At 39.4% G+C, this 21,223-nt stretch overlaps 1 protein-coding gene across 6 annotated transcripts in view; it reads left to right on the top strand.

Annotated features, from left to right (window-relative positions):
• The window catches only part of TNIK (TRAF2 and NCK interacting kinase), a 365,479-nt gene that overhangs the window by 222,216 nt on the left and 122,040 nt on the right, over positions 1-21,223 (top strand). For all 6 annotated transcript variants that reach the window (XM_058188113.1, XM_058188108.1, XM_058188107.1 and 3 more), the window contains exons 5-8: positions 1,210-1,320; positions 4,678-4,768; positions 7,304-7,434; positions 17,787-17,841. In XM_058188113.1, the coding sequence (XP_058044096.1) occupies positions 1,210-1,320; positions 4,678-4,768; positions 7,304-7,434; positions 17,787-17,841 (388 nt within the window). The remainder of the gene's footprint in view (positions 1-1,209; positions 1,321-4,677; positions 4,769-7,303; positions 7,435-17,786; positions 17,842-21,223) is intronic.

Genomic DNA, 21,223 nt, shown 5'->3' with positions numbered 1-21,223 from the left:
TAATTGTGGCTTCTCAGCTTGGTTGCTCTTCATGAAAAAGGAAGACCAAAGTGCCTTTGTTCAGGTTTGTGAGGCTTCTGTATATACTGATTTATCAAGCCAGGATGTGTTCATCCAAATGTGACCTAGCATCAGAGGTATAATGGAAAAATAATTACTTTGCATGAAGATTAATTTAAGTTTCTCACACTATGAAATCTGAATCATGGCTTTAGTCAGAGGCTTTCAAGCAGTTTCCTTATTTGTTTATGATGTTCCAGTCTTTCTTTCTTTTTTATTATTTTAAAAGGATAATCAACTACCCTTCATCCCCACAAATATATGCAGCAGTGTGGGAGTAGCTTTGACTCCAACTGGTTTCTGAAGCTTTCGTGGAAGTTCTGAAGCTTCAAAGATCAGCTTTCCAACCCATCTTGTACCATTAGCTCCTTGGGAGTCCTGAAACATTGTTATTTTTCAGCTTCATTTCCTGATCTGTTAACGGAGAGTATTTCTTCTCTGCCTCTCGATGGTTATTGCAAAAAAAAAACTAACGAAAACAGGCATTGTGCAGTGCTGTAAAATTGTTGGAGAGAATAACAGAGTTGGAAGGAACTTTGGAGGTCTTCTAGTCCAGCTCCCTGCTCAAGCAGGAAATCCTGTACCTTTTCAGACAAATGGTTGTCCATTCTCTTCTTAAAAACCTCCAACTTTGGGAGGCAAGTTGTTCCACTTGATTAATTTTTCTAACCGTCAGGAAATTTCTCCTTAGTTCTAGGTTTAGTTTCTATGCATTGCTTCTAGTTCTGCCTCCAGGTGCTTTGGAGAATAGGTTGACCTCCCTCTTCTTTGTGGCAGCCCCTTAGACATTGGATCACTATTTTGGTACAATATTTAAGTAATAATATTCTCCCTTTCCTCAAGAAAGTATTTCTTTGGTTTCTTTTGGATTTCCAAAAGTGGAAGAGTTTCTCTCCCTCTCCCCCTCCCTCCCTCCCTCCCTCCCTCCCTCCGTCTCTCTCTGTATATGTATGTATGTATGTATATTATTATTATTATTATTATTATTATTATTATTATTATTATTATTATTATTATTATTATTATACAACTTTATTTCCTTTTAGCAGCATAGACCATTGTCAATTAAATGCATTCTACTAGGTTAATGCAACCCGGAAGACACTTTATTTTTAATTATAATAATTGTATTTTTGTTTCTTTTGCCAGCTGGTGATGGAGTTCTGTGGTGCTGGATCTGTTACTGATCTGATCAAGAACACAAAAGGGAACACTTTGAAGGAAGAGTGGATTGCCTATATCTGCAGGGAGATTTTACGGGTATGTGTCCGAACTGAGCTAACCGTCTCTGTTAACGACCATGTCATTGCATCATACCTGTACATGGACTCTAACAACCGTGTCATTGCATCAAACCTGTACAGAAATAATGCTAGTTCCTTCCAAATGGTTTACGCATCGGAAGCCAACATATATCAACAGACGAGCCATGGTGGCGCAGTGGTTAGAATGCAGTACTGCAGGCTACTTCTGCTGACTGCCAAGATGGAGGAAAGGGAAAAATTCCATTTCTAAGGCTTTATCCTGAGCTTATAAATTAATTTGCTAAGAGCTAATGTTATCTCTGTTCTGAATTTAGTTGCTGAGAAAAGAGACACAAGATAGAAGATGGCTCCAAATGCTTGGTGGCTAGTCATTAGAGGATTGTATGAATGATTCATAGTCACTTAAATCCAATTTATAATGAATGAATGAAAGTTATTTGGCTCCCCTTCCTTGCTCGTCTTTGAAATCTGCTATTTCTTTTTAGGAAAAAAAAACGCCTTCTTTAATATTAATAAGAGCAGATGTATTAAAATTAGAATTCCAGATCCAGATTTATAGAAATGGGGAAAATCATTCAAAGTAAGGATGAAGAAAGGTATTTTCACACAGAGGGACTCAAATGGAACCATTGGAAATGATTTTTTTAAATTACCATTTAGAATTCCTACAAATTCTTATAAAGAGTGAGAATCAGGATAATTTCTGGATGTTATTATGTTCTATTTGGAAATGATTTCACTTTTTATTTACATAGCAAAGTCAGCTATGATATGCAAGTTCCACAAGAAACGGAATACTTGCTATATATTACAATCTGTCTGACACTTTTTAAAAAAAATTATTTCTTTTATGGAAATCCATAAAATGTTCGCACTACAGCTAGGTTTTCTGGTGGAATCCTCTCAATGGCCATAGATCCAAATGAAATCAAGCCAGCACAGTTTTATTTCAGAAGTGGGTGGACAGAAAAAATGCTTTTAAAGGGTTCTGATGATCCCAGCTGAGCTGCATGATCATCAGAGGCTTTTTTTTTACTTTTAAAAGCATTTTTTTGGCGGAAGAAAAAATACTTTTAAAAGTAAAAATAAAAACCTGATGATCACGCGGTTCAGCTGAGAATAGGTAGGGGGGCCAAGGATTTTTGCTACCGGTTCTCCGAACCACCTGCCGCTATCGCTACCGGATCGGGTGACCCAGTCCAAACGGGGAGCATTTCACCCCTGCCTTTTAGGATCTGCTGAATTCAATCTGATATAGCCATTCTGAGATCCACTAGTTAGTGCCTCCTGCAAATAATCTTTAGTTAACTGGAAGTGAAGGTACAGAATGCAGGAATTTGACTGCTTAAGAATCCTTCAAACCACATTGATTCTTTACAGGTTGGTCTAAGGCAGGGGTGTCAAACTCAATTTCATCGTGGGCCACATCAGGATTGTGTCTGACCTTGGGGGCTCAGGATGGGCGTGGGCAGGGTGGCTGTGACCAGTTCAATATCACTTGTGTCAGGGGCACCTGTGGTGGCCCAATCGCTCTGCCAGAGAAAACGGGCTCCTGAGCTCCGTTTCAGGCACAACGGCCTCTTGCAACCCTCTGCCAGTGAAAATGGAGTGCTGCCCTCGGCCGTCACAAGCTCCGTTTTCAGCTGCAACCGCTCCATTTTTGCTGGCAGAGGCACCACGGGCCGGCCCTTTGCTGTTTCCAGGGAGGCCCTATGGGCCAGATCTTAGCACCCCATGGGCTGTATCTGGCCCCCACGCCTTGAGACTGATACCCTTGCTCTAAGGTCTTTTTATTGCAACATGATAACTTGAAAAGGGGGAAGGGTAAAAGTCATTGTTAAATAATTGACAGGTAGAAATCCTTTTCAGACAGTGGAGGACAGGTAGACCTAGCATGGTATGGTCCATTGTATCGCAAAGAGTCAGACATGACTTAGCAACTGAACAAAAACAAAGAGATCCTTTCTCATCTTTGATTCGTACTTTGAAATATACCTGGTTTCTCTTTCAATCAATAAATACATGCATACGTTGTGAGTGTAAACACTTTTTTAAAGAAAAAGCAAGTTATATTTTAAGCAATTGAATGACAAATAAAAGTTGAGAACAACTTAGTCAGGTATACCTGAGAGAGTTGACAGCCAAGTGACTGCAGGCCCACCACTAAGCTGACAGCCCTGGCTGATTTTTTGACATTTTTAAATTTGTGGCAACAAGGGAACAATTCAATAATTTGAACTTGATTCATTACTCACCTATTTTAAAAACTGACTTTCCAGTTTATAAATGTTAAGTTCCATCTTGTGCAACCATGTCTTCTCGAGATAGAAATAAAAGTACCACTGTTGATGAATCACACTATTGCTTGCTTTTCATAGCAATTTGCTAAAGTGTTGCAGCTGAATTGTTTACTCTAAATAAGTGCTTTGTTACAACTCTAAATAGCAAGCATCACTTTGGGAAGTTTTTAGGTTGCATTTTCATTTTCAGATTGAATTCTTATACTGTCTTTTTTATGACTCTTAATACTAAGGGGCAGTGGTGGTTCCAGAATTCCCAGCCAACTCAGGTTGAGAAACACTGGTCTGATGATAGCAGCTTCCAACAGTCTGCGCAAAATTAGGTGGTTTTTGTTACCTCATGAATATGGTCATTTGCCTGTTATATATTGGCTAGAATGTATAGAGCAGGGGTGTCAAACTCAATTTCATTGAGGGCCGCATTAGGGTTGTGTTTGACCTTGGGGGCCGGATGGGCATGGCCAGGGTGGGTGTGACTAGCTCGACATCACTCGTGCCGGGGCACCTGTGGTGGCCCGAGTGCTCTGCCAGTGAAAACGGGCTCCAAAGCTCCGTTTTTGGCTGTGGTGGCCTCCTGCAACCCTCTGCCAGTGAAAACGGAGCTCTATTTTTGTTGGCAGAGGCACCATGGGCCAGTCTGTTGCTTTTTCCAGGGCAGTGCCACGGGCCAGATCTAAGCATCCCGTGGACCAAATCCGGCCCCCAGGCCTTGAGTTTGACACCCCTGGTATATAGAGGATGGTTGAAAAATTATTTTAAGGAAAAGGATATTAAACTTTGACTTACGAATTTTACTCGCCTGTGTTATGCATGTGTTTATACATGTAAATTTCCATTCCATTCTTATTGCATTTAACAAGAGTAAAATGTTAAATAGAAGCAAATAAAAGACAGTATACACAATTCAGTACAATAATCTTAAAAAATCATTACTTAACCACTGCTGGATTTCCTTTCATTTTGTTTTCTCAGAATCAAAATCAAAATAAATACATTCATATATTTATTTACAATATATTTATAGTTATTATGTCTCTCACTGACTTCTCTAGGGTTTGAGTCATCTCCATCAACACAAAGTGATCCATCGAGATATTAAAGGCCAAAATGTTTTGCTAACTGAAAATGCAGAAGTTAAACTAGGTAAGTTTTGGGGACGGTGGCTTTTTATTTAAAGAAAATACTAGAAAGAATGAAATGAGGCTTAATTGAGAAATCTTCATTGGTCTTGCCTTCTAAGGCAGGGATCCCCAACCCCTGGGCCACTGCCTATTACCAGGCCTGTTCAAAACCGGTCCCTGAGAGAGATGGGTAAATGTACACGTGTGAAGCTCCATCCACACGAGTGGCGGCAAGCATAAACACACACGTCTTCCACTCAAGCACCACCACTTGCGCGAGTGGAGCTTCACACACAAATGCAAAAGTGCCTGCTACTTATGTGAGTGGAGCTTCTCATGCGAGTGCAAGAACCCTCCGCTCGTGTGCAAAGCTCCATTCGTGCGAGTGGAGGGACAGTGCATCCACCACTCTCTCACATGGAGCTTGTACGTGCACATGTGTACCTGCCTCTCTCTCTCTCTCTCTCACACACACACACACACACAAACACAACAACAAGCTCTGTTCTAAGGACTACCAAAGCTGATAATTTCTTTTACGTTTCTAAGCAGTTGACCTGAACATTGACTTTATATCAATCCTACTTTACACAAGAAACTTGGGAGAAAAAGAAATTCCGGATTCATAGCCATGATGAACCCTAGAATGTACAGCAATATGCAATATGCAGTATGCAACCAAAAGGCTGTGAAGAATATTAGATAACATAGCTAGATAACATAGCCTTCATTCTTTGAAGTTGTTATGTTCTTAGAATAAAACCTTTAAAATTCTTGAAAGATTATGCTCTTTTTTTAAAAAAATGAAGAGATTCTGGCTAGGAAAATCAGCATGCCATAATCCCATCCAACTGTCGCTTTTGCTCTCAATGTCACTTCAAATTTTCTTGAGCGTTTTTACAGTACTCCCCAGCCTATTTAAAATATGTTAATTTTGGATGGGTATTGAATAGGTAAAAGACACTATTTCAAGGATTTATACATTAAACATTAGTTGGTCCTTGAAAGGATGTGGCCAGAATGTTTAAAGTAGAGTTGGTCTCAAAAATAATTTATATATATATATAACATAACATAACATAACATAACAACAGAGTTGGAAGGGACCTTGGAGGCCTTCTAGTCCAACCCCCTGCCTAGGCAGGAACCCTACACCATCTCAGTCAGATGGTTATCCAACATTTTCTTAAAAATTTCCAGTGTTGGAGCATTCACAACTTCTGCAGGCAAGTCGTTCCATTTATTAATTGTTCTAACTGTCAGGAAATTTCTCCTTAGTTCTAAGTTGCTTCTTTCTTTGATCAGTTTCCACCCATTGCTTCTTGTTCTACCCTCAGGTGCTTTGGAGAACAGCCCGACTCCCTCTTCTTTGTGGCAACCCTTGAGATATTGGAACACAGCTATCATGTCTCCCCTAGTCCTTCTTTTTATTAAACTAGACATACCCAGTTCCTGCAACCGTTCTTCATATGTTTATATATATATATCTTGGACCATGAAGTAGGACATTTTATTTGCCTCAACTTTCATAGTTGAATCATTGCAAAAAGATATTTGATACAGTCTTGATATAGATTCATAACCAGCAAGGAAGGAAATACTAAAATGCATCTTCTAAAAATAAGAACGAATTTTAGATAACTCCATTTTAAGTTTCTAGCGTTGATGTTGGAAGTCTTTTCTGGCCTGTGGCATAAAATAATTTTATGATCTACAATGATCAAGATGCTTCTTTTTGTAGACTTGTTGCAAGGCAGCTTGATCAGGAATCTGGTAGACCTTTTCCTACTAACACATTTTGTTAAAAGCACTTATGAGCTGTCATTCACTTTATTAGATGCACAGAGTGACTAGACTGATGTAGGATTTAAATTGGGGTGAGGTAGGGAAAAGTAGCAAAAGATGGATTATACAGATGAAGGTTACAAATAAGACAAATTACAAATACTTTATCAATTAACAATTGTAATGTATTAAAAAAATTGTGAAATTGCACAAAACCTTTTTATATGTGAATTCAACAATTTCTTTTTCAGTGGTGCTATCCTGCATTTCTAAAGTCATACCGAGATTTGCTATCATATCCTGAGATGATGAAATGCTGTGATATTACCTTATCTTTGTTTGACTTAATTTTTTAAAATAATAAAAACGTATTCTATGATAACATTTCAGAAGGTTTTTTATGAGAACTCTAAAGCCTCACATGTTTTCATCAGATGTCCAACATCTTTTTAAAAAAAGACTTCTTCCCCTGTTGAATTCCATAAAGATTCTTGGTCTAAAAACAGCCTATTTGATTTGACCCCCCCAAATCTATTTGATACAGGAGAAAATTTATAGGGTGAAGTGAGGAGCTGAAATTACTTAATACTCTGAAATGAATTGTCTTGTTCATGGGGGTCATCCGATGTGAAATTTAGTTTATGTCCTTTTAGCGAGACCAGCTTTTCTTTCTTTCTTTCTTTCTTTCTTTCTTTCTTTCTTTCTTTCTTTCTTTCTTTCTTTCTTTCTTTCACTTTTACTTCATTTAAATTCTCCTATTTTTAACTCCTAGTGGATTTTGGAGTCAGTGCTCAACTAGACAGAACAGTTGGTCGAAGAAATACATTTATTGGAACACCCTACTGGATGGCACCTGAGGTCATTGCCTGTGATGAAAACCCTGATGCTACTTATGATTTCAAGGTATCGATAACTATTGGCATAGATCCCATTTAGTAACCAAAACTGTTTTAACACCAGTTTTAGTCATAGAAAATAAGAATGCGGGTTGTAGGAGATCTAGGATCAGACCTGGTTCACGTACTGGAGCAATCTCAAGGACAAAATAGATTGCAGGCAAGATGTGAAGAATATTCATTTATGAGAGAGAACTTTAGGGTAAAGACAGCTAGATTACTAGGAAAGTTGGTGAACTATGGGTGAAATTTACAAGGTGACAAGAAAGATACCCAGAGATATATGGGGAAGGAATCTTACTACTGATTCAGGTAAAGTTTTTGGTTTAACCAAAGAATGTATACCTCATATAAGCTGAGCTTAGGTATTTGTATATGACGGCTATGTTGTTTGTGTTTTCTTTACATTTAGAGCTTTGGAAAGCTCATTGTTGTACAAACTGAAAAATCCAGATTTGGGTCTCAGCCAGTCCTGAAACAATATTTCAGAGGGAACACAATGTGTATGGCTTAATTAATAATGATCAGTGCAATCAGAGAGCAAATTATTATCTCACATTAATCCTAACTTTAGCTTTCTTTTCTTTCTTTCCTTCCTTCCTTCCTTCCTTCCTTCCTTCCTTCCTTCCTTCCTTCCTTCCTTCCTTCCTTTCTTTCTTTCCAGAAAGGCTTAACAAAATTAAAAACCATAAGAAGAATAGTAAATAGTGAAAATAGAAATAAGAAAAAGAAAGATTACAATCTGTATCTTCTTGACAGCAGTTACACATTTTTGTGTTGTGTCCTTCTCTAATGTTGCATTATAATTTCCTTCTTTCCATAAGCTACCCTTTCTAATTTTCAAACCCATAAGCCTGTTAGCTTTTCTTCTGGAAAAAAGCTGCAGGGCTACATTTGAGATCAGACCTCAAATCAAAACCCTGAGCTGTGTGTCTCCGTATCTGTGCGCTTGTGTGTTTGCTAAATGTTATTTTGAAAGAATTGTTTCAGACAAGGGATCAAGGGGGTAGATGATGAACACTATGAGAAGATGTCTTGATGCCATTACTGTACTTGTAAGGACAACTGTGTAAGGGCAAGATCTGAGTCATGATGTCATTGGATGTGTGTCATCCTCTCTTAAGGAAGTTGCTTTTTGCAATGAACACTTTGAAAAAGGGGGAAAATTCTCAAAGAAACAATTTACAAATGGAAAGGTTAGTTTTTCTTCAAAAGAAAAGCATACAATTGGACATATCTGTTGTAGCAGTTGCTTGGTCCTCAGTTATTCTAAAAATCTTTCCATGATTTTCCTGCCCTGCAGGAGAATTATCCCTGGAATATCTTTGAATTGGATACCCCAGCACAATGACATGGAAGCACAGATCAGTTTAATGACAAAACAGAAGGCAAAGACAGGCCCAAAGGAGGAAAGGTTTATAGTTGCAGAGATTACTTAATGCTCTTTCTCTGATATTAAAAGATTTTCTAGATATATTTATCTTGAACTAATGCTACTTTGTGGTTCAGATAAAAGTGGAGGCAGACTGATCCTCCCTCAAAGAGGGAGAAAATCCAGATTTAACTCTACACATCAACAGTCAGTCTCACTGTGGGTTCTTGGGCCATTTGCTATCTTCAGCCTAATTTCACTGGAGCATTACTACATAGGAGAAACAGAGGAACATCATGTGTGCTAAAAATACGTTATAATTTCACTGGTAACCAGAGATTCTATTCAGCCGGTTCAGGCCAGTTTGCCCGAACCGGTAGTGGAAATTGTGGGTGGACCTGCCCACCCTGGCTATATGCCATCATATTTAAGCACGTTTTTGAGGCTGGGTGCATGCGCGGAAGGCACGTGCACCAGCAAAGCGCATGCACTCACATTTGCGAACCGGTAAAGAAAGTAAGTGAATACCACCCCTGTTGGTAATTATAACAGTGGTGAAATCTGAACTGGTTTACTACCAGTTCACTGGCTGTGCATGCGCAGTGCGCACCATGCACCAAATGCGAGGTGCATGCTTGCATGCGCAGTGCAAGCCAAAAGGAGACATGGGGTAAGTAGAACAGCGCATGGGGGGGTTGATGAGCTGTGGCGCACGATCTTTTTTGGAATGAATAAGTTGTAAAAAAATGCTTTTAAAAGTAAAAAAAAGGCTCTGACGATCAGGCAGCGCAGCTGTGATTGTCAGAGCCTTTTTTTAACCTTTTTTTTAAAATTAGCATTTATATCCCGCCCTTCTCCGAAGACTCAGGGCGGCTTACACTATGTTAGCAATAGTCTTCATCCTATTTGTATATTTATAGACAAAGTCAACTTATTGACTTTTTAAAAGCATGTTTTTTACAATCTATTCGGCCGTTTTTTGTTGTAAAAAAATGTTTTTAAAAGTAAAAAAAAGGCTCTGACGATCGCACGGCTCAGCTGTGATCGTCAGAGCCTCCTTTTTTTTACCTTTAAAAGCATTTTTTAAAAGAAGCGTCAAGCGGGCAACCTAGCAATTGGGTGGGCATGGTCGGGGGGGGGGAGGGATTTTTGCTACCGGTTCTCCAAACCACCTGCCGCCATCGCTATCGGATTGGCCAATCTAGTACAAACTGGGAGTATTTCACCCCTGAACTATAACCTATTTTCCTAAATATATGAAGAGTGTGGTGCATTCAAAGCTATGTGTTCATGAAGCTTTATCTTCTTGAGAAAGATCAAAAGTAACCGACCTTCTTAACCCCAGTTGGTTAAGAAAGTTGAAATCCCCTTTGTATGCTCGCTTAAAAGCAGACAACAGGTCCATTTTCTGAGCGACCGAAACTTTTCAAAAGACCTTCTGCAGACCTTCTGTTTTGCCATCATTAAACAGTTTCCGTGCTGGTTTTCTCTTCTGAACACAGCTTAAAAGAGAAAAATGTTCCATAAGGCAGTCACCGGAAAGATATTGATTTGGGATTTGTCATTGCAGTTAAAATTTCAGGCCAAATGCTTCTGTCAGTGCTGTTGGGACTACATGCATTTTTCCTTTTCCTCCCAACATAATCATTAACTACAGTAAATAGGGATAGCAGGGACAGACGCATGGAGAACACCAGAACATTGGGCTGGTTACTTACAGACTGTAAGCCTAAAGTCAGAACCAAGGACTTCAGGGGCTGTTAATATAACTGATTGCAGGTAGTTCTCAACAAACAATTGAGCCCAAAAATTTCTGTTGCTAAACAAGACAGCTGTTACATGAATTTTGCCCCATTTTCCAACCTTTCTTGCCACGGATGTTAAGTGAATCACTGCAGCTGTTAAGTTAATAACTCGTTTAAGTGAATCTGCCACTGAGGTGCAGTGCTAAAAGTACAGTACTGCAGGCTACTTCTGTGGACTGCCGGCTGCCTGCAATTTGGCAGTTCAAATCTCACCAGGCTCAAGGTTGACTCAGCCTTCCATCCTTCCGAGGTGGGTAAAATGAGGACCCAGATTGTTGGGGGCAATATGCTGATTCTGTAAACTGCTTAGAGAGGGCTGGAAAGCACTGGAAAGCGGTATATGAGTCTAAATGCTATTGCTATTACTATTGCTATCTGGTTTCCCATTGGCTTTGCTTCTCAGAAGGTCTCAAAAGGTGATCATATGACCCCAGGACACTGCAACCATTATAAATATATGCTAGTTGCCAAGCACCCAAATTTGAGCATGTGACCACAGGGATGCTGCAACAGTCATAAGTACAAAAAATGGTCATAAGTCACCTTTTTCAGTGCCATTGTGACTTTGAACAGTCACTGAATACTAGCTTTTTGGTTAGTACTTGGCTGACCAATGGACCTGAATACAGATAGACCTCCACTTATAACAGTTCACTTAGTGACTATTCAAAGTTACAACACTGAAAATAGTGACTTATGACCATTTTTCACACTTACAAATATTGCAGCATCCCTTGATCACGGGATTTCTTTATTATTATTTTTTTATTTGCATTTATATCCCGCCCTTCTCCGAAGACTCAGGGCGGCTTACACTATGTTAGCAATAGTCTTCATCCTATTTGTATATTTATATACAAAGTCAACTTATTGCCCCCAACAATCTGGGTCCTCATTTTACCTACCTTATAAAGGATGGAAGGCTGAGTCAACCTTGGGCCTGGTGGGACTAGAACCTGCAGTAATTGCAGGCAGCTGCTGTTAATAACCACAGACTTTACATTCAGATGCTTGACCGTTCATATTTATGACCGTTGCTATGTCCCAGGGTCATGTGATCCCCTTTTGCGACCTTCTGACAAGCAAAGTCAGTGGGGAAGCTAGTTTCGCTTAACAACTGTGGCAAGAAAGGTTGTAAAACGAGGCAAAACTCACTTAACAAAATTCTCACTTAGCAACATCAATTTTGGTTGTAAGTTGAGGACTACCTGTATTTGTTCCAGTTTCTTGGTGTGGCTACTTCCAAATGAGCTCTCACCAAGCTGTGAAAAAAGATTTTCTCCTTAAATTCATCAATAACTTCGTGTGAAAAAAGATTTCCTGAATGCAGTTAGCAGAAAAGCCAGACTCAACCCAGCCAGCCACAGTTTTGGAATCTGTTTAGCTACTTTAGAATCTGGGCGGCCTTTACCGTTTGCAGCTCATGAAAGCATTACTAAACCAGCTAATTCAATTAGCAGGCAGCAAAACAGGTATGGGCCACCAAAGGAGGGTTTGTTGATAGTTAAATTATTTGAAAGAGGCAGTGATCTAACTCTTGCTGAAAAAGAAAAAAATCCTCATTAGATCCAGCAGAATTGAACAACTACAAGCTTGTTTCAGAGTTGCAGTTTGTGTTGAGTTGGTGAGGTCACCGCATAGTACAAATCTTGGAGAAAATGGGGGGGGAGGGTGTTTGAAACCCATATCAGTCTAGAAGTATAGTAAGGTTTTGGGTTGGAAACAGCATCAATTGCCATAATGCATCAATTGCTATAGAGCTGTGGTGGCATAGTGATTAGAATGCAGTACTGCAGACTACTTCTGCTAACTGCCGGCAGTTTGGCAGTTCAGTTCTCACCAGCTCAAGGTTGACTCAGCCTTCCATCCTTCCGAGGTTGGTAAAATGAGGACCCAGATTGTTGGGGGCCATCGGCTGACTCTGTAAACTGCTTAGAGAGGGCTGTAAAACCTTGTGCAGCAGTATATACTGTAAGTCTAAGTTCTAATGGATTGTTTGCATCATGAGCTGGAACAGGGAGTCTGATGCTATAATTTTTCTTCCCCCTTCAAAGTTATTTAATATAATAGAGAATCACAGTCTTATTAAGTTAGTGAAATAACTTGATGGGTGGGATTGCCCTTTCCTGCAGAGATTAATTTTGAATGCCAGTGGCTCTATTGTATTGTTTTGTGCTGTAGGATGTCTAATGAAGTCTAACCGTGTTCTTCTCTCCACTGTAACACTGATGTTCAACAGTTTTACCAAAAGTTTGGAATCTGCTATGATCCAGGGGTGGGCTGCTGGGGGTTGGCGGGGATTCAGGAGAACCTCTAGCTAAGATTCTGTGCAGTTCGCTTCAGTTGCCCCCCTGTGCGGAGGCTCAGGGATGGCAAAAAACGGGCCTACCGAAAGTTCGGGAGAGCCTCTGGAGCTTGGGGAGGCTGTTTTCGCCCTCCCGAAAGCTCAAAGAAAGCCTCCGGAGCCTGGGGAGGGCAAAAGTGCCCACCCCCCGCCGTGGTGCAGGAGGCCGACTAGGCCACGGCCACCGTGGACATGCCCACCCAGCAACAGGGCAGAGAACCCCTTGCTAAAAATTTTGAAGCCCACCCCTGATATGATCTGAAATAATTAGACTTTTCTCCTCTTCATCCCTTTATATCCACAGACTAAGAATGCTTTTTGGGCATATTCTTGGATAGCTGAGTCAAATTATAATTTATTGTCTTAATCTAATAGAGAAAAATTGGGCCTGTGACTCTAATTTAGACTATAGTATTTTAATGATGTTATATTGGGACCCTCTTGAAGACTATGAGAAACTACAATTAATACAGATTATGGTAATTTATTTCATGGTAGAAATAGGCCATGGAGGATATGTAGTTCTGCTCTTAGTTTGATTGTACTAGAATCTAGATCCTGTTTCCTAATGGTCTTAATATAATAAAACCCTAAGTGGCCTTTATTCCATTTTTAGCTAATTGAAGATGGGAATAAAAAGAAGAAAAGAGGAAAAAGTAGATGCAGAATTTTATTTGTGTTAGAATTGGTTTGCAAATCTGTTAAAACAAATTATTAATATAAGTAATGGTGCATATTGGATCTGTTGGATTTGACCAATTGTCTTAAATAAATAAATGCAGAAATCTAGATGATCTGGTACAAAGAGAAAATCCCAGAATCTACAGCCTTTGAAAAAAAAAAGGTTTAGAACTTCAGATATCCTACCTTTTTTAATAAAACAGAGTTCACTGAATTATATACTTAATACCTCATAAATATAGTGTTCACAGAATTATATAGTTAATACCTCATAAATAAATCATGTCATATCACAGAGGCAATAGATAAATCCTGTACTGTAAATTTTTTTGTTTCTCTTCATTCCATTCTTAGCTGCCATTTTTTTAATAAAAAGAAAGCAGACGATTATATCTTGGCAGAGAAAAAGAAAATTTGACAGGCCTCCCATTCCCACATCCAAATTTTAATATATAATGCTAACAGTCATAAAATAAATGTGTGTTTTCTGGTTCCCCCCCCCCCCCGGTCAAATTTGGGACATAGTTATTGACTCAAATTGGGAACTTTGAAGAGCAAATCTAATATAAATGTCCATTAATTCTAGAATAGTTTCATGGCCACATTTTCTCCATTTTTCTGCTTTACAAAAGAAATTTGGGTCTGTAATTTGGAAACAGTGCCCAGAGGTGTCTCACAAATCTGTAATGTCACAAAGTGATAATTCCTGGGGCCTGTAGAGAAAGGGCATAACCAGTTGCTGAGGTCACTAGGAAAGTTGTTGATTTATTAAATCATTTTTAGATAAAGCTGAGATACAGGCACCTGCACACACATGCAAAAAGTCTACACGCATATTTCTATCCTACATACACAAACATACCTTTATTTACAGACACTTTACAATGTTACTGCAGTGAAAATATCCCATTAGTAGGGTTTGCAAAGGGCATTCAGGAATGAAGTAAAAAAGAAAAAAAAGAAAAGAAAACAGCAGGCAGGAACTGGTAGAAGAAGCTAAATCAACAAAAAGGAGAAAGATAGAAAGTGAAGAAGCAGCATTAGACAAGAGTGGAAACGGAAGTATTTCGATAGAGTTGAATCAGGTAATCCAAAGTAAAAAAGCAGAATGATAAAACAACTAATTGTATGTTAAAAAACAGACTGGAACAGACCAAAACAGTCAGAATAAATATTTTCTCTTTGAAAAGAAGACATTGCAAGTGCTTGAATTTCATTCCAAGTCAGCGTGTCAACCGGCAGACCAGATAGGAAACATGACTAGCAATAGCAATAGCAATAGCAATTTATATACCGCTGTTGGAAGAAATGTCCATCTGGGTTCAGTTCCAAGTGGGGAAAAAGACACTGGAAACATGGAGACTGCTTGGAAAGATGGTTTAATGGTGGTCAGGTTCACATGGCTTGAGTTCCTGAATAGAAAAAGGGCAAGGTGTTGTGGCTCCCGCCCCCGAACCTGGCCCCATGCCCGAAAGTGCCTTGGAGCCAGGCCTGCTGCCAGAAAGTGACTTGGACAGTGAGGGGGAAGGGCCATCAGGACTTACCTCAGAAGCACCGGCCTCCCTGGATCAGCTCCAGGAGCCAGAAGCAAGCCAAGTGAAAGAGATAACGAGGCCTCCTTCTCCTCACTCTTCCCCCCCCCCCACGCCTGCAGACCCAGCTGACAGCAATCAGGCTTGGCTCAATCCCAGGTTTCGTAGGCAGAAGAGAAGAGAACAACAGAAGCAGGGGAGGGGCAGGCCTAGGAAGTGCTGAGTCATGGAGCCACACCCCACAGGATATAAAAGGCAGCAAGAGCTGATGTGTCTCTTTGTATCAGGCAAATCCACGGATTGACTAGAGCTGAAGGTTGTGACTCACCAGCGTCTTGGCAGCCAATGAGGGCTCTTGGCAGACACTGGCTCTTTTGCTGCCAGAGCTGATAAGAGCCAGCTAATTAAGCCATCGTTCAGACGGAGGCGAGGAGGACATAACACAAGGTGCTGAGCGCACCCTGGCTTTATGCTTTCTCAGAGCTTTGAACTTCCTGGGGTACAGGAAGAGTATCCTGATTGGTTGTCAGACTCCTAGGGGATGGGGGTTTTAGCTAGCCTTGCTGGCTGATGTAATCTTCCCAAGTGCCATGTGGTGAATTTCTGTTGCTAGATGCGTCCTATTGTGTTGCAGATGATGGTCCCATTGACAAAGGTGGGGAGAATGAGTTTGTCTCTGGCCCATTGACAAAGGTGGGGGGAGGCAGGAAGCTGCTTTGTCCTTAAAACATGTTTCTCCATTTCTCATCCAGGGAAATATATTCTGCCTTTTTAATATTTTCTAAAATATTTCATTCTTCTAGGAGAGGGTGGGTGCTAATTTCCTACACCGCTTCACAGTGTTTTACAGCCCTCTCTAAGCGGTTTACAGAGTCAGCATATTGTCCCGAATAATCTGGGTCCTCATTTTACCCACCTTGGAAGGATGGAAGGCTGAGTCAACCTTGAGCCTGGTGAGATTTGAACTGCCAAACTGCCAGCAGTCAGCAGAAGTAGCCCGAAGTACTGCACTCTAACCACTGCGCCACTTCAGCTCTTATGAATAGATGAGCTAATTCTATTTTATTGTAAAGCTATATTAATAGAATCATGGAAGTCGGATAATACAAATCTGCCACTGTCTCCTTTATAGCCAGAGAAGCAAGGGAGCTTTTTGTCCTGCCCGCCATCTAGTTGTGGGCTATGTAGTCTCTTATCTAAGATGACATATCTTGGCTTTGTCTCCCAAGGACTTTCTATATGCCATCTATGATCTGCAGTCTAATACTTAAACTCACAATTCAGAAGGTATTCTTAATGCTATATAAACGTGGTTTATATTAGATAGGAACCAAAATGCCTATGTCTGTTTTCTAAGACAGTTTTTCAGTTTTACAAGTTCCTTGAAATCAGTTTTCATTGCTTTTACCTTATGTCAGATTTAAGATTTCCCAGTAGTATTTTTACAGAAATTTGTCTGCTCTGCTTTGAAGAAGGTTGAACTTGAGGAAATACTTGTTATTTTCGTGAGTAGTTTCTCAAAAACCCATTTTTCTTAAAAGTAGGTTCTTGAAAACCTACAAAGGCCTTTGCAATGGTTAGCAATCAGAGGTTTTCCATATCTTATTATTCTTACAATTGCCCTTTGAGATAGTTCTCTTTCTTCTACCAAAAGGTTACATGTCAGTGACTAAGCTTCGACAAATGCAGTCCTCAATTCCCAATAATAAGCATTTCTAGAATTCTGGGAACTAATATCCACATATAATGATTCAGATAATACTATGAAAGGTTTGTATGACTGAAGAAACATAAAAAGCAATTATTTGCAGTGGGAATGGATTTACCAAGAATTGTATGACATATAAGGCATATAAGGAAAAGATAGGAACAAGAATCAATAATAGACAAATATATGTAGGTTCAATGCTATTTGAAAATAAATATCTTGAGCATATAAGTTTTAAATCACAAAACAAATATATAAAGGAAGAGCAAATAGATTGAGAGGACAGATAATACCTAAAAATGTTTTATTATGATGGCAGAAGTAAGGATGCTTTGTAAGGTCAGAAAGATGTAGAAAGATATAGTACTGTAAATAGTATTAGTGTAAACTAGACTTAGTTTAATTTCCTTTTCTTTTAATTTCTGCCTCAATTTTTTAACTTATTGTTTCTTACTCTATTGTTATACTTTGCATAATAGAGCGATATGTGTGTATAAAGCTATAAGTCTGAAAGTTGTCCAAATTAGGGAAGGTAAAATTAAGAGTTGACAAGTATTTGGGGAAATAAGAAAAGAGGGGGTAGTGTTTTACTCTTGCAAAATTATTACTTTTTCAAATATTTAGTTCTTAGAGAATTGCATTGGATTATATAGCTTCAGTGTACTAAAATATCACAGTATTTTGGTTTGGGTTTCTTTTAATTTATGGAGTGTTCTTCTCTGACAGTGGAAAGAACCTAAAAATGGGTTTATGAAAGGCCCAAGTGAACTTGAGGACTCAAAAGATCCAGAATTTATTTAGACAATTTTTGAGGAAAGTTACAGAACTAAGGTGCCAAGAAGTCCTTCCTATATAGTAGTAACTCTCACATGTTGTACATCACTGAAAGTTTTGTTACTTTTGGTTGTTTCTTTCAGAGTGATTTGTGGTCTTTAGGGATAACAGCCATCGAAATGGCAGAAGGAGCTCCCCGTGAGTATATTTGAATTTTATGCTTTATCATAGTTTGGACTGCTGCTTATTAAAATTCATTATGCAGTGGTAGAAATTCCCATTCACTATAATATGTTATATGCAAATATTCCCTAAGTAAAGATTTGTTGAATAAAGTGATGAATTCAGGAACAAATGTCTGGCTTTTATGTAGACTCAAAGCACACATATAGACATGATTGTCATGATATGACTCTTCTCAAAATTGCCTCAAACTATTAGATGAATGGCAAATAAATTTGATAATAATAACAGGCACTTACCACGTTACACCCCAGACTTGACAACTGTCAATAAGAAAGACAAAGGAAGTCTGGATGGCAGTACCTGGAGACAGCGGAATAGAAGAGGAAGAACTGGAGAAGATAACAAAATACATAGACTTGCAAATAGAAATAGAACAACTGTGGCAAAAGAAAGCAAAGGTAGTACCAATGGTAATAGGTGCCTTGGGTGAAATCCCCAAACAACTAGAGCACCATTTGAATACTTTCGGAATTGACAAATTCACCACCAGTCAATTGCAAAAGGCAGCTTTACTCTCAGAACAACTTAATCCTGTGATGATACCTCAGACACCATCAAACATTCACATCTCAGATCCTTGGGAAGGACTCAATAGGTGGATAAAAATGCCAAATCCAGTATCTGTGCAACAAACCACAATACATTGAGTTTTGGCTAGATTTATTGATAGTCTTATACCAGGTAGATCATAATGAGATATCAAAATATGCACTAGGTGGTGGGCTCAATTTCTTTTCCTTCTCCTTTCTGCCATAAACTTGCCTTTAATTATTAGTTCTATCTCATGTAATTTGTGTAAACATGGATATATCTATATAGCTGATATAACAAAGCAACTAAAAGAGTTACTGAGAAATACCTGTTAGAATTTTATCTCTGACATGAAATTGTTGGATGGCTGGAGACATGACATTTAAATCAACATTAACTTTGCATAACAAGAATTTAATAATAAAACGACATTAAAAGTAGAAAATGTTGCATCTGTTAAAAAATTTCATTGTCAAAAATTGAAATTCAACTCTTGTTTAATCTTGAGAACAGAAGACTGGGGAATGAAAGAGAGGACAGTCCTCTTCAAGCATCTAGTGGCGTGTCAACATTGAAGAAGGTTGTGGTTTTCTGTTGACTTGGAGTGTAGCATACACAATAATGGACTTATGTTAGAGGAAGGCAGATTCCAGCTGAATGTTAATAAAAAAGCTTCTAACAGAGCGGTTTGAAAGTGGTTACCTAGGGAATTACTGGAATCATAAAGTTGGCAGCCATCTGTTGGGGATGCTTAAATTCCTGTACTGAGCAGGGAATTGGATTCAGTGACCTAAATAACTTCATGATTCAACTTCATGATTCTAAGCAGGGCTTCTCTAACCATATAGAAAAACCTACAATAGCTGACAGCAATGGCAACTGACTGGGGAAGAATTATCTACCTTAGAAAGTATTAAGACGCAAAGTAATGACTGGCTTCCCATATCACGCTAAGCTATAATTACAGCATTCTTTGTTGAATAAACCACAACAGGCAGGGATCACACAACACACTGAGCTCTGTGGATCAGAAAACCTCAGATGCCAGATGTGAACAATGTGCTACGCGATAAATAAGCAAAGCATTTTGTTTGTTTGTTCACAAGATTTATATGACTGCCCAACTTGTATGAGCATGAGTCTAGGTAGTGTAGTACATCAATAAAGCCAAAGAAAAACAGAAGTTAAAGCCAGCAATGTCAACAAAAATGCCCCAAATTGACAATTCCTACCACATACTGGTAATCCTCCACTTATAACAGTTCATTTAGGGACCAGTCAAAGTTACAAAGGCCCTGAAAAAAGTGACTTATGGCCATTTTTCTCACTTGGTCATGTGATTTACATTCAGATGTTTGACAACTGACTCACATTTACGACAGTTGCAATGTCCCAGAGTCATGTGATCCCCTTTTGTGACAAGCAAAGTCAGTGGGGAAGCCCAGATTCACTTAACAACTGTGTTACTAATTTAAGAACTGCAGCGATTCACTTAACACATGTGGTGAGAAAGATTGTAAAATGGAGCAAATTCACTTAACAAATTTCTTACTGAACAGCATAAATTTCAGGCTGAATTCTGGTCATAAGTTGAGGACTACCTGTATATGCTTATCAACATACGTTTCTCAAAGATGAAAAGACACTTCTATTCTACAGTCCGGGCAGAGGTGGGATTCACTTAACTTCCTACTAGTTCACAAATGTGAATGCACGCGTTCAGAACTCACGCATTACGTCAGGGCAGGTGGGCAGAGCCTCCTGCAGTTGCCACTACCTGTTCGCCAGAACCAGACAGAACCGCATGAATCCCACCTCTGAGTCCGGGACAAAAACCAAGTTTTAAAAATCTTCCTAAAGAGTTAGAGCCCATTGAAATTTGGGGAGGAGGTGGAGAGATGGATGTATTCCTCCCAGCCTGAGATTCTCATAGATCATTGACAAGTGCAACCAACGTTGTTTTGAACGGAACCCAGATTAAAAGGATTCCAAATAATCCATTTCCTCTGGCCCTTTCGAGCAGATGATCACTGGAGGATGTCAACAACCTTCCTTAAAGGAAGGTTGGAGACAGGATGAAAATTGTGCAGCTTTGTTGGATCCTGCAATAACTTCTTGAAGAGAAGGAGGACCACTTTCTTCCAAGAAATCTGAATGACTTCTCTGACTTTTCCAGCTTCTCTTTATCCAGGGGTGACCAGGTTGTTTTGAGGAAGGCATTAGCTGGCATTCAGTGCACTCAATAAGAGCAGTGAAGTAGTTCTATTTTACCACTTGTACTGCATTGGTGGGATTCTACTGGTTCGGCCCGGTTTGGATGAGCTGGTAGTGATGATGGTCAGCTGAGAGCGAACCGGTTCTCTCTGATGGTTAGGTTGGTCCTCCCGCCCATCCCTGCATTATACATACCTTATATTTGGTCGTTTTTAGCCCAGCTGAAAGGCACGGCAGAGCAGATTGCCGCATCTCAGCTGTTTCGTAATACACTGCGCTTGCGCAGACCACAAGATCATCAAACGCGTGCATGTTGCGAACCGGTGGTAACACCAGTTGAAACCCACCACAGTTGTACTGTCACAAGTTAGTCCTTAAGAAGGACAGATACCTGTGCTCAGAAACATTATTCATCCTTTTTAGTGGCCTTCTAGACATCCTTCTGCTTTATCATCCTGTTGTGACTGAGGCCCAAGTAATTATTACCAAACACAATTCAGTCCTGAACAGACTTATTTTATTAAAACAGCTGAGAATTAATTCATTCTCAGCTTAGTCCAAAACAAATTCTTTGGCCTTATCCTTTGAT

The sequence above is a fragment of the Ahaetulla prasina genome, chromosome 6 (assembly GCF_028640845.1).
Source record: "Ahaetulla prasina isolate Xishuangbanna chromosome 6, ASM2864084v1, whole genome shotgun sequence".
NCBI classification, from domain to species: domain Eukaryota; kingdom Metazoa; phylum Chordata; class Lepidosauria; order Squamata; family Colubridae; genus Ahaetulla; species Ahaetulla prasina.
This window is presented reverse-complemented; position numbering and strand designations above follow the sequence as displayed.